This window comes from Falco peregrinus, chromosome 7 (assembly GCF_023634155.1).
Source record: "Falco peregrinus isolate bFalPer1 chromosome 7, bFalPer1.pri, whole genome shotgun sequence".
NCBI lineage: Eukaryota > Metazoa > Chordata > Aves > Falconiformes > Falconidae > Falco > Falco peregrinus.
Genome location: NC_073727.1, coordinates 45470394 through 45490741, shown reverse-complemented (window position 1 = coordinate 45490741; position 20348 = coordinate 45470394). Strand labels below are relative to the sequence as shown.

General features: G+C 38.8%; 1 protein-coding gene across 15 annotated transcripts in view; it reads right to left on the bottom strand.

Annotated features, from left to right (window-relative positions):
- Positions 1–20348, bottom strand: part of SYNE1 (spectrin repeat containing nuclear envelope protein 1) — a 317016-nt gene that overhangs the window by 38511 nt on the left and 258157 nt on the right. For 14 of the 15 annotated variants that reach the window (XM_055810929.1, XM_055810939.1, XM_055810935.1 and 11 more), the window contains 13 exons: positions 19737–19907; positions 18150–18283; positions 16602–16806; positions 15213–15395; positions 14050–14196; positions 12827–12981; positions 12317–12464; positions 8495–8589; positions 7284–7518; positions 6361–6555; positions 3112–3237; positions 2182–2337; positions 62–220 (listed from right to left, as the gene is read on the bottom strand). In XM_055810929.1, the coding sequence (XP_055666904.1) occupies positions 62–220; positions 2182–2337; positions 3112–3237; positions 6361–6555; positions 7284–7518; positions 8495–8589; positions 12317–12464; positions 12827–12981; positions 14050–14196; positions 15213–15395; positions 16602–16806; positions 18150–18283; positions 19737–19907 (2109 nt within the window). Of the gene's footprint in view, positions 1–61; positions 221–1090; positions 2146–2181; positions 2338–3111; positions 3238–6360; positions 6556–7283; positions 7519–8494; positions 8590–12316; positions 12465–12826; positions 12982–14049; positions 14197–15212; positions 15396–16601; positions 16807–18149; positions 18284–19736; positions 19908–20348 lie in introns of those variants that run through there. The other variant, XM_055810941.1, reaches the window with a different exon arrangement.

Sequence of the window (20348 nt, the reverse complement as noted above, 5' to 3'; positions counted from 1 at the left end):
TTGCAACACAACACAAGCAAGCAGTTAAAGAAGAGCATGTAAGTGTACATGCACTGTGTACCTTTTTCAGTTTCTCAATCATTTCTTCTATGAGGATGTCACCATTTTGAGAAACCTTACTTTCCATTTGTGTCAGCCACTCACAGAGCTCCTTGTTCTTCTCACTGAAGACAGCCCACTCATTCAGTCTCTCACTAACTTGTCGTCGACGTAAGGAAACCTTAAAGCATTTGCAGAGTATAAATAAAAACAAACTAGTAAATGTATTTAAGAGATGATTGAAAAACTGCTTCAGTGTGAATTCCTCAGGCCCTGTAAAAGTGTTCCAGCCACTTACTTGCCATTAAAATAAGCTGGAGTTGTACTGCAAAAGTTTTGTGTGACTTTCTGTGAGTTTAGAGATATGTGTTAATCTCAGGTTTCCTGTTAGCTACATCCTACACACAGAGAGAGGCATCCAAGTGTTACACTTAGTAGCCTGTCAGTATCTTGTTCTATAACATCTGTAACCCAAAGGTTTCATTAGAAGATAAAAATAAAATTCCTTGCTATTTTTGTTCACATATGAAATGCTGTTAAGTACATTAATACTTTATTTTTAGTTGAAGAGATTAAAGAAAAAAGGATTATATAAATGCTTGACCAAAGCAAACCCAAAAGATATATACATAACATATGGTGAACTCCAAAACACTCTGTAATTTCTGCATAAGCATGATTTGTAAGTACAAAGCTAAATCAAAGATACACTATATTTTTCATAAGCAATTCTCTACCTGAGTCCCAATACACTCATTTCATAAGACAGTTATTTCTCCTAAACAGGCAGGATACCTAGAGGAATTTCAAAGGACTGAGGTGTGTCCTGACAGGAAAGAATAGGCATAAAACATCCAACTGGCAAATGCTATAGTTAATACATGAGGAAGGAGAACATTGCTATGTTGAAGAAATTGCTATAGCAGTGGTATATAGCATCACAGACTATGAATAGTAATGGACAGACAAAGATGGACATTGAAATCAAAATAGCAGCAGAGGGTGTGCAGCAGTCACCTCTCCAGTTTCAGACATTTGTACAGCTACTTACTTCCTCCCCATTGTAACCTGCATTGTTTCTGACTTTGTATCAGCATTTCAGCTGCGAAGATGAAGACTGCATCTGCTCTTTCATAAACAAGAGCGATGTGTTCTTTAACTACCATATTAGGCTTAAGAGGGGCATACGCATGATCTTACATTTCCTTTTTGCAGTTCTAAACTTGATGGCAGCTTTCCGGAAATAAGCAACGGTTGAACAAAGTGTTGCACTAGGTTACATCCTGAAATATTCAGTACACACAAAACTAAGATAAACTCCTTTACTTGGCTCCCTCCTTTACCATAAACATACATGCAGTGACTACACCATGGTTTAGATGTATCTACGTTGGCTCACTGAAATGCAACTAACCCAACAAGTTCTGTGATGTTAATTGTGAAGCATTTTTCTGACTCTGGGGTGTTTTTGAAGCCTTCACAGGTACCTTATATGAGGTAACTATTTCATAAGTTAGCCCTGGTATATCTGGACTGCAGTCTCTACTGAACCACATAAATAACATCAGGGTTATTGGAAAAGCTGGGTGCAAGAGACTCTACTACCTGGATTTCTAAGTGCAAAATGGAGGCATGAAATACTAATAGCATGACATACCTGAAAAATGAAATGATACTCAGCTCATTTCACCCTCAGACTAATAGGAATGCAGACACATCTGAAGGGGCAGAAGCTATCAGCAGAACTGAAGGTACAACAGACTAATGCTGAGCAGGGAGGGGACAGCCTTTCTGTGCACAGCTCCTCCACCGAAGCACAGGTAACTGTATTACTTCTGTGTTTTCCCCAGCCAGCCATGCCGCAGTCCCACAGCAAATAGCGTGACTTTTTGTTGGTTTTTCAAGGCTGCTTATATATGACCTCATGACCATGACAAAGTTTAAGAGATCTAGAAACACTAGCAGTGACTAAAGGAAACATTTGACATTTGAACGGGTGTTTTCCTTGATTCAGCCAGAGTTCAGTTTTGAATCTCATTGTGCCTACATGCATCTTCTCTAAAAGCTGACACCTGCATTCAGTTTTTCTCCCAACAATTTTGTAGCCTGCATACTCATATCTGTGTTCAGTACTATACTTGCCTGGTGGCACAGCTCCTCCCACTGCCTCTGCAGAAGCTCTATGCGCTCACTGAGGATTGAGATATCATCTGCACTGATATGTATAGACAGGGTGTCCTTCAGCAGAGAGAGGTGTACAAGGTCATCTGTCCATCCTTCAACAGCATTCTCTAACTCCTTAAAAGAAGTGCACAAGCAAAAACAACTGGTTTGCTAACAAGTAAAAATGTGAATGTGCTGATGAAGCACAAAGACAAGCATTGTTATGCCACTGAATTAAAGGCGTATCTGAGCAGACCCACCATTTCAAGCAGACTGTTTCAGCCCTGTTTAAAATAAAAAGAAAACACCAAACCCGTATGTACCAATATTTTCAGAGTTATGAGAGAGGTAACTCCCCAACAGTGAATGATATATCAGCCTTGTAGCAAGTAGTCACAAACTAATATCCTACTCAAATCTCTCTAAAGTTCAAAGCTATTTGAGAATTTCAAGTATTGGTTTGGACTTCTATGTATTGAAAATATTGTAAGTTCTAATCCATTTCTGAACTGCAAAGAATAAGGCAAAAAAGTGTTATCTTAGATTCTCCACAGTAACATCACCTTAAAAAAAAAGCACTAAACCAACAGTTTAAATACCGAGTTTAAATTTGAAGTTAGAACTTCTATAATAAAAAGCACACCAGTTTTATTTATTTAGTACGTATACAGTACTTTTCAGATCCTGTTCTGATGTCACTTTGATCAGATCTACATTCATCCTGCAGGATTTTCATTGAGATCGCTCAAGTATTATGCTGTCCAAATGTTAACATTGATAGTTTCTCATCACAGGGATAGCTGACTGGTTTGCACAGTCACTAACGTGAAGCCTATCAACAATGGAAGAGGTTACTGCACAAAGGCAGGCAAAGATGTGACAACAACCAACAGAGAATAAGCGCTTTACCTTGCAACGAATCTGCTCTGCATGCAACTCATCATGGTGTTCTGGCAAAGGCTGAGAAAGCTTTTTTTTGAATGATCTTAGCTTCTCCAGGGAGTCTCCTATGCCCTTTTCGGATTTTTCCCAGTCCTGAAGGCAGAATGTTTATTAGACTTCAATTCAGATCTGGATTATACTTATGTCAGTTGATTTGCTTAACTAACCACTAAATAGTGAAAAAAAATTCATAATAATAACAACATGCCTTGAAATCCTCCTCTAATACTCATAGTCCCAGAGCTTAAGTCACACAAATTTTTATGTGTAGGTCTCGGCTAGTAGAAATACACAAGCCAAAGCCTCCAGTTATAACATTGTCTAGATCCAACTCCATCCTTTCAGAAAAGCATCTTCCTGCCAAAATTATTTTGCACTTCCTTTCTTGAACGCCTGTATTAAACATGCCATTGTTCTTTGACAAGAGCTCCATTCAGGTGCATTAATCTCCAGAAAAAAAAAAAAGTGGTTAGGGATACTGCAAATTCAGGTCAGACTGAAGTACCTGCAGTGTCTCCTCTAAATTATGATTACAGCAGCTACACCCAGCTTTAGTATATGTATACTTTCCAACATTTTAAATGTGTCCAATGCAATTAAACTGTACCAATAGTCATGTGGCAGTAAGGTTTTACCTGCCTTACCTGCTTGTTAAAGCCTACTAAAAAGGTACTCATAGACAGATCTCTAATAAGCCAGTCAACCCATAAAGAATGCCAGTTGTATGATACCAGAAAATACAAAACATGTTTCTCTTTTTTCTCTTAGTTTTCTGTTTCAAGATATTCTCCTACCACTGCCTCTGTATTTCTCCTTTCCATTTTTTTTCCAATCTATGCCAGTATTTCATGATCATCTTCAGGATGAAGAATTACAAACAACATGTCTTGCAAAAAAATCCTCTCTTTAGTGTCTTCTTTCTTCTCTCCTGAGTAATATGGCCTTACAAGACAACAGTTGGTGACGTTCCTAATACAGCACATACACTTCTAGGATACACACTTGTGCTTCCCATTTGGTCAGAAGACCACTAAAAAGTCATGTATTTAAGATCAAGCTAGCGTAATGTAATGAAGGTTCGGTATCTATGAGATGATTTATGCAAACTGCATGGTAACTGCCCTACTTCTTCACCTTCAAGCGTTAAGTTCCATATTTTCATTGAGACAAAACACCACAGAAACCTTTGGTCTCCCTAGGTAACGGCTTTCATGACTAAAATTTCCTGACATAACTCCTCCACTAGAAGCTGAGGTATGAGGAACAATGCCTGAAAAAGGAAGAAAAATCTACTTATCTGAACTTTTCCAAAATAGTATTTCATTTGCTTGGACCGCTTTGCTTCTTGCTATTTACAAGCAAAACTAAAGTGTTCATAATTCTGTACTTCTATTAGACCTGAAACTATTCTAAAAGCACTTGCCCTATTCTAGTAATTCATGTAAGTCCAATTTTCATTATCCTCCTTAGAATGAGTAAAAGGGAAAAACAAACAGACCAAATTTAAATTTCAGCCTATCACCTTCAATACTCGAAGTGAGGTTAGCACACATTCTGGACATTGCTTACAACAAAATAAAGTTCAAGGCTCTCTTCTCCAAGATCACAGAAGTTTATCTAAACTAGCAAATACTCAAGACACTGGAAGGAAACACAGAATACTACTTTGCCAGACAGATCTTGACACTGGCATGTAGAGAGAATAAGGCAGGCCTAATTTTCAATACAGTATTGTGGCAGGTTGACTGTGGCTGGATGCCAGGTGCCCACCAAAGCTGCTCTGTCACTCCAGCTGCTCCGTCACTCCTCCTCCTCAAGTGGATACAGGAGAGAAAATGTAATGAAAGGCTCACGGGTCGAGGGGGAGAGATTGTTCACCATTTACTGTCACGGGCAAAACAGACTCAACTTGGGGAAATTAATTTTATTTACTACCAACCAAATCAGAGCAGGATAATAAGAAACAAAACCAAACCCTAAAACATCTTCCATCCACCACCACTACCCACCCCCACCTTCTATTCCTGGGCTTAACTTTACTCCTGCTTTTCTTTTCTCTACCTCCTCCCCACCAGCAGTGCAGGGGGATGGGGAATGGAAGTTGTGGTCAGTTTGTCACACGTTGTCACTGCTGCTCCTTCCCCCTCAGGGGGAGGATTCCTCACACTCTTCCCCTGCTCTAGTGTGGGGTCCATCCCATGTGAGACAGTACTCTAAAACTTCTCCAACATGAGTCTGTCCCACGGGCTGCAGTTCTTCACAAACCACTCCAGCGTGGGTCCCTTCCATGGAGTGTGGTCCTTCAGCAGCAGACTGCTCCAGTGTGGGTCCCCTGCGGGCTCACAAGACCTGCCAGAAAACCTGCTCCAGTCCGGGCTCCTCTCTCCATGGGTCCACAGGTCCTGCCAGGAGCCTGCTCCCATGGGCTTCCCACAGGGTCCAGCTGTGACCTTCTTCAGGCAACCCCTGCTTTCGTGTGGTGTCCTCCATGGGCTGCAGGTGGCTATCTGCTCCACCGTGGACCTCCATGGGCTGCAGGGGGACTCACCGTGTCCCCTCACCGTGGTCTTCACCACAGACCACAGGGGAAGCTCTGCTCCGGTGCCTGGAGCACCTCCTCACCCTCCTTCTTCACTGATCTTGGTGTCTGCAGAGTTGTTGCTCTCAAATATTCTCACAACTTTCTCTGGCTGCAATTGCTGTTGTGCAGTTTTTATTTCCCCCTTCTTAAATATGTTATCACAGAGGAGCTGCCACCATCACTGATGGACTCAGCCTTGACCAGTGGTGAGTCTGGCTTGGAGCTGGATGGCATGGGCTCCATCGGACATGGGGGAAGCTTCTAGCAGCTTCTCACAGGTGCCACCCTTGTAGCCCCCCACTACCAAAACTTTGCCATGCAAACCCAATACAAGTATGTATAAAAATTAACCAGCATTGTGCAAAATAAAATACATTTTTGCTCTATGTTGAAAATAGGGATGGTAGGAATAGCCTTTATTGGCAGTGTTCTGACAGATATCAAGTAAAATACCAGCCTACTGTGAAGTATTACCACTTCTAGTTTCAGAGGTGGTGAAATGAAATCAAGAGGTCATGGAGTGTATATGCAATTCCTGTATTTGTGCTGATCCCTTGAGAACGTTTTTCTTCAACTGAGTTTAAGTGAGAAATCATGAACTTGCTGAAGTAGTAAAGAAGAAATCACACACTCACCTTCAGTAGTAAAACAAGCTGTTTCTTTTGTTGCTCCAGTTGGGTGCTAGCTATTTTCCAGCGCTCCTGAATTTCAGTAAGCTCTGTCTGCAGGGCTGCCTCTGCTCCACTGTCAGCAGAGAGCAGCAGTTGCTTCCCAGCTTCCACAGTGAGGATGTAACTACCCTGCTGCCTTAGGAGAACTTTCTCTTTAAGCTGAAAATATTAAGTTTTCTGTCAGCTCTGTCTTTTTAATTACAATTAGCAATTCAGTATAATTCATTTTCAAGCCCATACTTCAATGGATTGCATACCTTGGCTTAAGCATGAGCAACTGCCCAAACGCTTTACCCTAACCTTTTCACAATCATTTACTGCAGCAGAACTTTACAAAATTTTTCCAAGGGGAAAAAGACATGGAAGACTTCTTTCTCCCCATCAATATTGGTATCTCTATTACTCTTAAACAGAAATAATACCTCTACAGCCTATTATGCTTTCAAGCTTTATTATTATATCTATCTTCCAGCCAAAAAGCTTGAAGATGCCAAGCTCCTAAATAGATGCTGTTAACCTCACATGAAGATGGGACACTCAAGGTATCCTTTTTGGTTAGCTAGAATACATTCCTCAAACAGGATATCATTGTTTTTTTATGTAGACAGTTTCAGTGTGACATTAGTTACAACGCAAAAACAGAAGAAGGCTGAAGAGAAAGGGCCCAGTAAGTTATCTGTTGTGTGTTGTTTATGAACTCGTAACTGCATTTCCATCACGCACTGCTGCTTCTAAGGCTACGCCAGTTCTAAAAAGGAACTAACAACCAATATTGCTTTCTGCAAAGCAGACAGACTGAATCTAATACATCTTAAAGAATGTTTTAAATGATGAATGCTGTAAAAAAGGCAGGAATTTTTTCCTCTCTTCAAACACACTGGACATACCTGCATTTCATCCAGTAGTGCTCTGGCTTGCTGCAATGGGATAGGAACATTGCCTAGCCCACTCACTGGCTGACAGGATATTTCCATGAGCCACTTGCGCAGCTTCTCTGCCATCTCCCTATAGCGCTGCCACTGATGAATCTGGCTGTCAATGATCCCCCTCCTCTGCTGTGCCCGGCGAATTACTCCTTGCCATTGATTACTTAGAAGAGTCAGCTTCAGATTAAATTCATCCCTATTATAAATCAATCAATCAATGAAAATACATAGTAACCTTCATACTTTGATCTATTTGTTCAATAAACTGAAGGGAAAGGGAACATGTTTTCTGGCTGTCAATTATGAAACACTACTAGAAAAGCACTGAAGTCTCATGATAGCTGACTGAAGATGAGAACTTCACACTTCATGTACTAGAAGAATCAAAGGACTCCAATTACTGAGACCTTAAAAGCCCTAAACCCTTAACACAAAAACTCTTCTACCTTCTTCACAGAAATATACAAAGAAAACCCACAGGTTTTACCAGTTTGAATTAGCCAAATTCATAGAAAATCATAGTTTACCCCCAGATTTACTGAAGAGCTCAAAGCAGGCATAAGATACAGCATTAACAGAATTCTCACATTGCAATAAACAGTTAATTTTGTATTAGGACCATGATACTCTTAGAAAGGTCAGTGCATATGCACAAGTGTGAAGCCATTGGTGTTTCACTGATTGTCACTCATTTGATCACAAGTTCGACAGCAGTGGATTCCTATTCTATCACATTTAGGCTGCAGGTGTTCTTAAATGGCAGTAGGGAATCCTCTTGGTAGAGGAAAACCCCAGCTGGCATAAATCAAGTGTAACTCACTGAATCTGTCACTGCAGGCTCCTTTGGTGAAAGTGACATTTTGAAAGTACACCAAAATAGACATATATGCAACATGCTTGATAATCCAAGGCAAATATTTGTCAAGAGAAGCAGCCTCAAGGCTGTTGTATTCCCAAATGCATTCACACATTCACGTACACCATAGCGTGCTAAAGAACACTGTCTTATTTAAGAACTGGCTAATTAATATCTTAACCACAGTGACTAACTTCTGTCTCAGAAGACCATGATCTGAAACCTGACATCTGCTACCTTCTTTGTTTGGAAGCCTCCCACTAGTCTAAGTATTACTTCACATAAAGAGCAGCAAGAAAAATACAGGAATGCCTACCTGTCATCCACCTGTCCTTGCTCTAGAAGGTGCTGCCCATCAGAGATAATTGAATGCAAAATCTGTTGGCGGCTGAACATCTCTGCCTGGAAAAGCTGTTGTACAGGAGACAAGGATGTTAAAACAAGATCTTATATTTTAATACTATCTGATCCCTATGCACTGGTAAAAATGAATTTTCATGCATTTATTCTCATTTTGAATTTATTCAATAGTTTTGTCATAGACTTAAACAGAAAAACAACTAAAAATCTCATTGCTGGAGTTACTTGCTGCTTCTAGTAATTATTATGAATTCCTTGAGATTTAAAAAGAACTATTAAAAAGCTAAATAATATCAACAGGAGCTAGGTTTTATGTCTCTGAGTACAATTGTGTGATTGACACTATAATTTACAACAAAATCCAGACAGGTTGCATGGACAGAAAGGACACTTTTTATTTTCTGACATGCTTAAGAGTATTATAGTCCTTTACCTTGCTAGACTGAATTTATGCACAGATTGTGTGTGATAGTGTTATAAAACCTTTTGATACAATTTTATGCTGCCCATAGAACTTTAAAAGAAACGGTCAGCCATGTATATAAGCTAGCAATCAATTTTCCACTTCCCATTTTTCCAATTTATTTTCCAATTTTTTCCATTAGTCACAATAAACTTTCACAATACTTTTAAAACTCCCTTATTACTTAAATTATTTAAGACAATAAAATACCTAAGCACTACTTAAGCAAAGATGACTTAAATATATACTGCTTAATTTTATTTTTCAAAATATTTTTTTTTTTTTAGTAATGGACCATGTCTCTAGATAAAGATGTTCAGGAATATTCTTATGTTGATGAAGGTACACCTAGGCATCAGCTCAGGACTGGACCCACTCCATGTTCAAAAAGTTTTTAGGGAGATTAAAAGAAAGAGTATACTGGTGTGAAGCTTGGTATTTTTTTTCTTTTGTTAGTGACGGTGTTTACAGTCGATAGTTCATCCTTGCCTGAACTGAGATCACTATACCCCAAATCCAGATTACACACCTGCCATCTGGCTTGCTGCCAGCTCAGACTGTGATGTAGCAATTCCTGCATCTACAACTACCAGCAAAATACCCACTGGTACCTGCGCAATTAAATCCCTCAAGCACATCGTCTGTAGCTTAGGACTTCTAGATGATGGACTAATTTTTCAAAATTATATTTTGCCTTTCTGAACCACTGAGATAATTTTGAAAATGTTACCCAGGTCATTAATTTTCCCATAGAAAGAAACAATGCTGTCTAATTTCCTTGCAGAAGTACTTGATAGTGTATTTTGAATACCCTGGCTATTGTGAATGACTGAGCCTGAACCAGAGAAAAACTATCTGCACTATTATCTCATGAAAAAATCCACAATACTGCGGGACTGAGAATTTCAGAAAGCTGAGCAAGAAGGCAGAAATTTTACTTCCTGCCACATCTATTTCTGACAAGTTAAGGGGCATGGATGAATCACAGGAGGCAACAGCATCTACCAGCATTGTTTACAGATTGAAACTAAAAGGAACACAACCGGTTAAAAAAAAAAACAACACAAACAACAAAACCAAACCCCCAAAAGTGACAATTCTAGTATTTTAAGAGGATAGGTAAAACAAAAGCTTATCAAGCATGAAGAACTCTGCTTAGAGTGGAGGTATTCAAGCCCTACCCAAAAGAAGAGTAATTTCTGTTAACTCCCACTTGCTCTCTGCATGTACACTGCCTCGTTACATACGAGGGATACTCCATTATGTGGGACCACTTGCCAACTTTCTTCTTATATGTAGATCACCATGAACCACAGAAATAGCAATTTAAAGAAGGAGGAAAACAGGGTAGGTGCTGGAATGCATAATACTGGAAAAAAATTCAGTAATTGAGTTGGCAAGGGACGTCCCCTTCCCCTGCCAGCACTTTCTCAAATGCTTGTCTCAGCAAATTGCCACTGCACGGGAGTCCAAAGCAATGTACCAGGCTTGCAAATGGATATGGAGAATAGCACAAGAATGACTACAAGATCATCCTGACAGACTTATCTGATGCAGATGGCAGGGTTAGTGCAAGGTATTTGAAAAAGGTATCATGTCCATGTTGCTGAATTGTAAACTGCAATGGGAAGTTATTTCTAAATAAACCCATTGTGGTAGCTGGGGTCCTCTTTGAATAAACACCAGCAAAGGTGTGAGTCAGGATCAGAAAGCTGGTAACAGAGCTGGAGACATTCTGGGAACGCATGTGGAAACAGAGCATTTTCTCATTATCTTCAAAAATACAAAGCAAAACAATCTGGAAATTCACTTCAAAAAGTTTAGATTTGACCCTTTCAGCAGCGACATGGAAAGAAAATTCTTCATGAGTACCAGAAGGCACTGCAAAGAACACCGAGTACTTAATACATTTACACTATATAAAATGCCAAAAAGTTGTATTAAAAAATATATATATATAAAAAAAATGCAGTTCACAACGTTTTCTTAGGATGAGTTGCAGTATTTAGAAAATCAGGTATTAGTTCTCTAAATGCTGAGAGATGACTTTATAGCTGTAATAACAAAAACTTCAACAGAGCGCCTGAGTAACACCCATCTGAGCTAACTGCCCAGATCAAGGTTGCAGGAGAGAATTAAGCTGAGATCTCACGACAACTGAATACAAGAAGATTGCCATTAACCCCCTTCAAAAAATCTATGACTGGAACAACAGTAGGACATTATCCACTTGGTAATGATTTCCAGACATTCAAATCTCAAAGACCTGAGATGTATCTCTCAACTTAGAAAGACACTGTCCAGTTAATGCTGGCAGCACCAAGAGGAAATTAAATGGATGACATTTGTGAAAGAAAACACAGTTAAATGCTTAAGCAAATGTATGCTAAAGCAAGCAAATACAGTTGTGAACTACCTTCTGCTATCAAATATTCATCCAAACACTGTGCTGTGAGATACAAGGCAAGAGGAGGGGAAGGACATGACTCTCTGTGTGATCTGGCCTGAATCTCTGGGCAGGTCAGCTGAAAAAGTTGTGGGAACTGAAACTACTGTGGCCACATGGGAGCTTTGGTATGAAAATTGACTTATCTTACTTGATCTTTACCAGAATTCTTGGCAGTAACAATCTGGGTGGAGAAAAAATGTGCATCACTAGACTTCACCAAAGAACCAAAAAGGCATTCACTAGTAAAAAACTCTGAATCAGTTTTTCCTTGATGCAAAAGCTGGGCTAGTTCTTGATCTGTTACAAAACCACAGACTATTCCAGCACACAGTGAAGATCCAATCAGTTTGTTCTCCAAGTAGATGTTATTAAATGGAGGCCCCATGATAAGTTGTGTAACTCTGTATTTGACAGAAGTGTTTTCCTTTAACATATTCTTTAGATGATGTAGATGTAGGTGATTTAAGAACAAATAAAATCAGACTAAGTGGGATTTTCTCCAGTTAGGATTAAGACAAAGGGCCATATCACATAAGAATAGTTAGGTTCTACAGGAAAACCAATAACAACTTTGATTTCTTTGGTACGAACCAATCTGAAGTAGACTTAAATGTAGAGAACAAGCACTCATAGGTGTACTGATACATTATACACAAATGCAGACAGATAATTAAGTCCTCCCCCAAATCAGGTATTATTGACACATTTGCATGCTTCTGTTTTAAGTTAAGATATCCTCAGACAGTGCAGGCAAATGTAATTCAATTCAAGACACACTATCACATTACTCCACAAAAGAATGTGAATTCCATTTATGTATAAATAGTATGTGTTACAGTTATGTATAAATACACAGGATGACTTGCCTCATGTGCCCTCTGTTGCTCTAAAAGGCTCTGGTAGTTTCCTGAAATCTCTGCTGCCAGCTTCTGCTCAGTCTGAACTAATAAATCCATCCAAGTCTCACATTTCTCCAAGAAGGTCTGCTGCTGCAGCAAGAAAGACTGCAGCTTACTGAAAGAAAGATAGATAGATTCAGGTAAGGTCTCCTCCTCTCACACAGTGTTGAGAGTCTTGGCACTATTTTTTCCAGCAGAATTCCAGATTAGATGGTAACATTTTTCCCCAATCAGCTGCCTCATGCAATTTATTTAGTCAACACTTCGTAAAGTAACAGCCTTCCTCATTTCAAATTCTGGTAATTTGTGGCAAAACCAACATCTCAGCTCACTGGCTTTGCTCTTTACTTATAAGTACACCAAAGAAGAGGAACTTTAGTTAATGAAATATCTGAAACATTCTCTTTGCAAAAAGTATACTTTTATATAGCTGTTGTAATCTAAGAAAACCATCCAACAATCTTTAACTGTCCCCACCTGAACCTCTCTGTAGTCTGAGATGAGACCAGAGACCAATGTCTGTTCAAATTCTGCATCCTTTTGATTTCTTTATCGTTCAGAGGAAGCCTGTAACCCAGCTCATTAAGACGATCCAAATCTGGGGCCATGCTGCTGAACTTCAACATCTGACTCTGCAACAAACAACAAAAGCAGTAACTAGAAAGTTCAGTAATGACACTGTTATAGACTGCAACATTATGAACTAGCATTCAGTTAAATTTGGAACAGCTTGGTTGCCACCAAGTGGCAAGAAATCCCTATGCCAGGGAAAAATTGCCCTTCCAGTTTTCAGCCTCTGGTCTCAAAGAGAAGACTTAGGTTCATGTTTAAATGTGCACAGAGAAGTAAACTCAATTGCACTGAAGTGTTTTGCTAAATTGGGGATTTACTGCTCAGAGCTGCAAAAGTACACTAGTCTTTGAAGCCATATGTTTATATTGTCAAAAAAAGTGATTCTTTTTACCTGTTTCTTAGCCTGAATGCTAGGCTGGCGAATTCCCACTGAACTTATTCAATTTTTTATTTTTAGTTTTTTGTTTCACACTACAGAAATATCTTATTCACTATGTTAGGAAAATATTCTGTTTTTTAGCATGCCCAAAATGGAATTATGTATATAGTTAACCCTGTTAGAAAAATAATGGAAGATTATATGACAAAAGCAGCCTTGTTGGCAAAGTTCATCAACTTCCTGCCAGGGCATCTGAAAGAAGAAGGGGGCGGGAGGGGGAAGCCCCACCAAAAAAAAAGAGTGAAGTAGCTCAAATGGAGATCACACACTAAGCAGTATGAATGTTTCTTCAGTATATCAAGAGATGCAAAATTAATACACGACTTCATCCCTAAACTAAATACCACGGAGACAGGAATTGCACAAATTCAAAAAAAGTAGAGAGAAAACGAAATGAAGGAAACTTCCACAAACTGCTAAAATTCCAATTCCCATTTTGAATTTATATTAATTTTATTCTAAACACTTTTGTCCATCCTTTTCCTCTTTACTCAGGGGCAAAGTAACATGGACAATCACTCCTTGACTGCCATCAAACTTCTAGGTTCTCAGTCTTACAGTTTGCATGACTGACAGGCCTTTAACATGTATAGAAAGCATATATGATATTTGTGCATACACTGTACCACAAATAACCAGGCTAACAGAAAAAAAAAATAAATCAATACTTTCTGCATTTTTTAGTCACCTTGAGTTCCTCCATCCTACTCTGTATTGCTGAGAGATCAGATGAGTGACTGGGATCCTGTCCTTTCAGTATTTCTTCTGCTTCTGTTATCCAGGTCTCAAGGACTTGCAAGTTCTTGACAAAGGTTTGGTAGTCCAGCACTCCAGCCTTGAATAGAAAAGGACCTACCGTTAAGAACTTTGACCACATAGCATCCATATTGACATGATGCTCCTGATTATTTTCATCATAGATTTGAAAACAGTTGTATAGGCTAGAGGCAAGTTTAACTGCTGCTTTGCTTACAGACTGTGGAATGATTGGGGTTTTTTTAGGCTAGAACAGAGGATTTTTGATCATAGCAAAAAGGCAACACTGCAACAAAGTGCGTTAAATATCTCTGCCTTGAAATAGATAACCTTCTCTAAAGTTCTTTTTTATGAAACTAACTCGTCTCCTTAATTTATTGCCAGCAGAGAGAGCCACTAGTTGCTATTATTGCAATTTGAAATGGAAAACAACTCTTATGTTTTGTCCCCTCGCAGCACAGTGATGTTATAAGCACGTTCTAAGTAACACTGGATTTCTTGGGTAAATCCTCTTGTCACCCAAACAGAAGTCACTACGTTTGTTGCTTTCACCATCCATATAATTCCTATGGAACACATTCTGCTGCTATGTTTTTGCTCTTTAGTCCCTGATGACACGCAATTAGCAACATCTACCAAACAGGCTCTGACACAAATGCTAGGTGTTAGCCTGGCCCCTGACATTAACAGGAACCATAAAAATTAATTCTACAAAATTATTCAGAATGTCTCATTCTTTTTTAGAGCTCAAGAACTAGCTGGAAAGAGGTTTTCTTCAGGGGTGCAGTAGCTGTAAATCCATCTGTTAGCATTATTACTATCTGTAGAAAGCTTGGTCCCTTTGGCATTCCAGATATACACTTTCCTCCATAAGATTTGCTATCATATTCCCAGAATTTGGACTTTCTCACAAGGTCTCTATGCTGGACTTGACCATATTTTCCACTCTCAGCTCTGGCTTCCATGGAAATCTAGGAAATGCTGATGAACAAGTAACAAGACCACCCTCTTTTCCCAGGCAGTTGTAGCTAATATACGTGATTCCAGGTACCACAGGATGATCACATTCAAGGGCTGAAAACACTCTCTGCATACCTGAAGTACAGCCTGTTGCTTGCGGAGAGCCAGTTCTAGGGTTGAGAGATTCTGGTTCAGAGACAGATGATCAGACTGTATAGCTGCAGCTGCTGAAGGCTCCACCTGGCTTTTTAGCTCCTCTCCCAGTTCTTGAAGAACAACCAGTGACTCCTGTGCTGTTTTCAAATCCGTGAGTACATCCTGTCGCGATACATTGAATAAAGATATGAACAGTTAGCCTGGCACTCTGCTGATGTCATCCTCCCCTGATTTAAAGGAGGAATGGAATGACTGCGCTCTACCACTATATGAAAAACGTGTATTTGCTACTGTATTTCAATGTCAGAGCATTCATTCACACTCTGCATGAAAAGAAAATTATGTGCAGAATAACAAAAACATGTCAAAATACCTGTGTGCAAAGGAACAGAAAGAAGTGACTGTTCAGCTACCTTTGAGCAAGACTGAGTTACTGATGAGGCAATATTTGCCGAAACAAACTTTTTGAATCTACTGCCATGCTGCTCTTAAGCAGTGGCAGCTCTCACTGTGGATCAATTCAGGTCTGACAAGACCTCCTTTTTTTCTTCCTGCTATGAATTACCAGGAGGGACAAAACCCAACTTTTTTAAATGGCTTAACATAATACTTAAAATATGGGACAACAGGTAATTAAGAAATTATTTGAACTGAATAATTTGGATTGCCAGTCCAGACAACTATGGCAGCAAATGCTCGAAAAGCTCATTAATGTGTTCCATTTTTCTCCTTGCAATTGCTTTGATTACACTAAGACAATTAACACTTTAACATTAACTTAAACTCCAAAGAACCAAAATGTAACCACGGATAGAAGATAAACTATCCTGCTGCTTTGAGATACAGTCTTGGAAAAGGAAGAATCTCGAAGTTTCAGAGTGACCGTTGCCTTTCCATAAAGAAGGATAAAGATACCCCCGGAACATACAGAGTCTTTTTTCATTCAGAAAAATTGAAGAGCCTTGATTGGTGGGAATATAATCAAAGGATCTTTTGTTTCTTTCTATTATAAAGGAACTCAGTAGATTTGGGAGGGATGTCTTCCCAAGCAAAAACCCCTTCAATAAGCAGGGACTTCAGACTGAATCAAACAATATAACTTGTCCACCTTCTCCAGAGAGGACTTCAGATACAAGCTTCTGAAACACCAGCACAAATAATGGAGGGATCACAAGAGAAGTATGAGAAACTCATGAGATTTGGGTAGCAGGCATAAAGCTCTCTCCTGTGCCTGAGATGCATCACTAAAAAGAAATGTGTTTGTACGCAAGTTTCCAATACACCAAGTATAGAGTTTAGTAATGGAGAGGCTGTTGTGATTTTTAGGCCACAAAGCTGTGAAAACCTGCAAAGCTTAACCAAACATACATTGCAGTCCTGAATCCAAGTAGTAACTTCATCATCAGCAACATCTTTGCTGGTGGCAGTCTTCAGGAGTTCATTTGTCTGGTCTTCCCGCTGACGGACTGTGGAAGAGCACTGCTGGTAACAGTCCTTGTACCTCTGCCACAGCTGAAGGAGGCCCTTACTCGCGCGCAGCCGCTCGGCAATCTCCTGCAGAAGGTTGTTCCACCTGGTGAAGAGACTGGGTGAATCATCAAAGCCTTGGAGACCACAAGAACTATCCCTGCCCCTCTTCCTCTCGGCTGTTTCCCATGGACTTTTGGTTTTTAAGAAATTTAGTAATAATCAAGATCCAGACATTCGTGGAAAACAAAAAGGAATGCAAGAAACATGCTGACAGGCCGTTCTGACCTGTCACAGCAGGTCTGATCTGTGCTACGTCTTGGATGCTGTATATTAATGCTTGAGGTCAGAGCTGGACTGCACTTTTTGAAGTGAACCTCCTGCTATTTCCACTCAGCACACTTTGGTTCACTGCACAGAGCATTCGTGACTGACCATGAACCGCCAGTACCAGATTTCTGCAAGGGTCTAAGAGGCCCACAACAGGTGTAAACAAGACACCATTTCTTCTGCTGCAATTTCCTCCCAAACCCCAACAGAATATTTAAAGTCATAAAGCTCTGTGTAACTCTCTTCTAAAATACTCCCAAGACCTATTAAAACTCTTTATATTTTATTATCCAATTAAAAATCTAATCACCCTTTGAATTCTTGGCTGTAATGGCAACCAGAAACATGTACTTTCTCAGATGTGCTGCTGTTTATCAAATTACCTCATTATTTCCTGACAAAAATGATGAAGTGAGAATTTCACCACTCATCATTGAAACTGTCAAATCCTACAGTATCGTTTTTGAAATTAGGTGATAAATTCCTCCCTCCACTTCAGGATTCTGGGACAGGATGGACTGCAGATTAAAATAAATTTGGCATGATTGTGTTTTCAAAATAACCCTAACTTTTCACAAAACTAGTTTTTGCTTTTGGATCCTGCCTTTCTGCAGCTTCTCTGTGTAAACCCTTAAAATAGTTCTGGTCTGGATTAAAGTTGGGGAAGCTGTCTGCCAAACTACTGGTGAAGGCACAGACCCTCTTGTCTATCATGCTGCTCCTACAACTAGAAACAGCAACCTAAAATCTGGGGAACCTGGTGCATGCATAGCAAACAATTTTCAGACAGGATTCTCACTTTTAAGTGCAGTATTATTTTCCAGCATGATACTTATGAATCTCAGTTGGCAGCACTGCATACAGCAAAACTGCTGATAGTAACATCCAAATGGTTTGTTTGAGAAAATAATGTTTCTTTTATTAGCAGTAGTAAATGAGACAGTTCTGCTCCAGCCCTTGGCAAAAGGAGTAACCCTGCCCAGCCCCACAAGCCCCCCAAAACTCCCAAAACACAAAATAATTAAATTATAACAAAAACAGAAAAGATGGAAAACTGGATCAATAGATAAATGCCTATTTACCACTGAAAGTAAAGTTCAACACACAGACATTTTCTACCTCATATTCACTTCTTTCAAAGTGTTGGTAAGTGTTTCAGTCACTGGTGGGTGACATTCTTTCAACAGTGCATTGGTCACAGAACCAAACTTCTGTAAGCTGTTTTCTTGCTTTTCCAATTCACCTTGTAGACTCTAAAACAGATAGAATAATTAAAAAAAAAAATAAATACATCAGGTATTCCAACTGCATGATGTAGAAACATTTCAAAATACTATGTATCAATTACAATACACAGTTTTGAATACAGTATTATGTGTTTCATTTAAATAGAAGGTTGTTTATAATGTAACAGCTGTTGTTAGATTCATTTGATTCAATACCAGTGTAGTGAAAATCAAATTTTAACCTAATCTTTTCACAAAATGTAAAAATCTTGTAAAAGAAACTATTCTAAACAAGTACTCTTGCACAGAAGGAGTAAGTGCATGGAACTGATTCAGAAATGGAAGAAAATACATTTAATAACATTTTCATGTTTAGAACAAGTTGAAAAAAGCAACAGTATAAAAGGGTTTATTCTGAGAATAAGGTTCTTGGTCTTTTGTTTATCACTCTGAAGTACTGCTGGCAGAGAAAAAGCTCCTTTTGTTTTTTTACTCTTAAGTACTTTTATCCATATTGTGAGTTTAAACAGCCCAGCAAACCTCAACAGTATAGTAAAAATCTTCATAAGCAATACATGTAATTTTCTATGCCTGTTGTTTTACTGACTCTTCCTCTCTGACATGTAAAAAAATGACAACCTAGAAGAGTGGCTGTAAAGCACGTTAAAGGATGCCCTTTAAATTTTACTTTGAAAAGTGCTGTTCATGCTTAGGGAATTTGGCTGTATATATATCTTGACTTCAAATCACACAGAATATTTAAATGTTAATGTAAACTTAAATGTGCTGGCAAATACTAACAAAACAATTTCTTGTTAATTTAAGCACCTGGAAATGTTTGCATAATTATTTTTGATTCCAAAGACAATTTTCTTCGAAATAAAAGGTTATTCTATGTACTAGAACAAAGATTTTAATAATTTCTATTTTAATTATTAAAATAAATTTATTTCAATTAATATTACATTATAATTTTATAACAGGACTCTCATTGTATTTTACACTTCTATTACAGTGGAAAATCACTTGAACATTTAAGTAGCTCAGCTTTTGGAACATTATTTTCTTTGATCTCCAATCCACTGTAACCACAGGGTTGGGGGTATGTGTGTTAAAATGCGATTTCAACATGTACCAGTAGCTCAGAAGCCTCATGAAGCAGGTGAGAAGCTAGTTTTAATGGTCACTAGCACAACTTAAAACTTTTAACAATTTGACAGCACAGCTCAAAATTTAAAGAACAGCATCAAAAATCTAAACAGCAAACAACTATCACTATTTTATTTTTCTGCAAAATGAGAAGTGCAATGGCTATTTGATAATGTGTTCTCTTAATATCATGTGATTTTAATGTGCCAGTATGTCTGTACTTCCATTTCTTATGAACCAGTATGTATAGTTATCTGCATCCATGCAATAAGTACAAAATTAATCCCTGAATCTATCCTTAGTATGCCAAGAAGCATGGTATTCTTTTCACCTGAAGGTTATCAACCTGGACTTTCACAGCTTCCAAAGAACCAGTAAGAAGATAAAAACGAGACAAAGAATATCTGGCTTCTGTCAGGTAGCTATTCAGTTCTTCATAAGCTGCTTTGTAAATGCTCCACTGATCAAGAACAGATTGCAACAATATCTTCAGTTGGCTAACCTAGGAGGACAGAGGAAGAAAAAGTAAATGAAAAGCATTCAAGATATTTGGGTTTTGTTTAAACTATTTCCTTCCTTTTGATCTCAGATACTTGTTCTATATGCCTAATCTTAAACATGTTGGAGAACAAAGATTTTGCACAACCACCAGCTGGGCTGACACAGCATTAAGTTCTGCTTCATTTAATAAAGATAGGATGTCAGGGACTGAGAAGATATCAAGTCCATTCTACTTTGGTCCAAAGCAGGATCAAGAGAAATTGCTTAAGACTATGAAACACATATCCCTAAGACAGGCAAATCAGCCTATGAAAGTCAGCAGATAAGCTAGTCCTAACAGACTGCATTCCACCTGAGAAGGCAGACTGATGCTGATCAAACTTTGGATGATGACAATTAATGCTGATTTCTTCCTTATTCTCTGAGACCTGTGTGCTTGAAA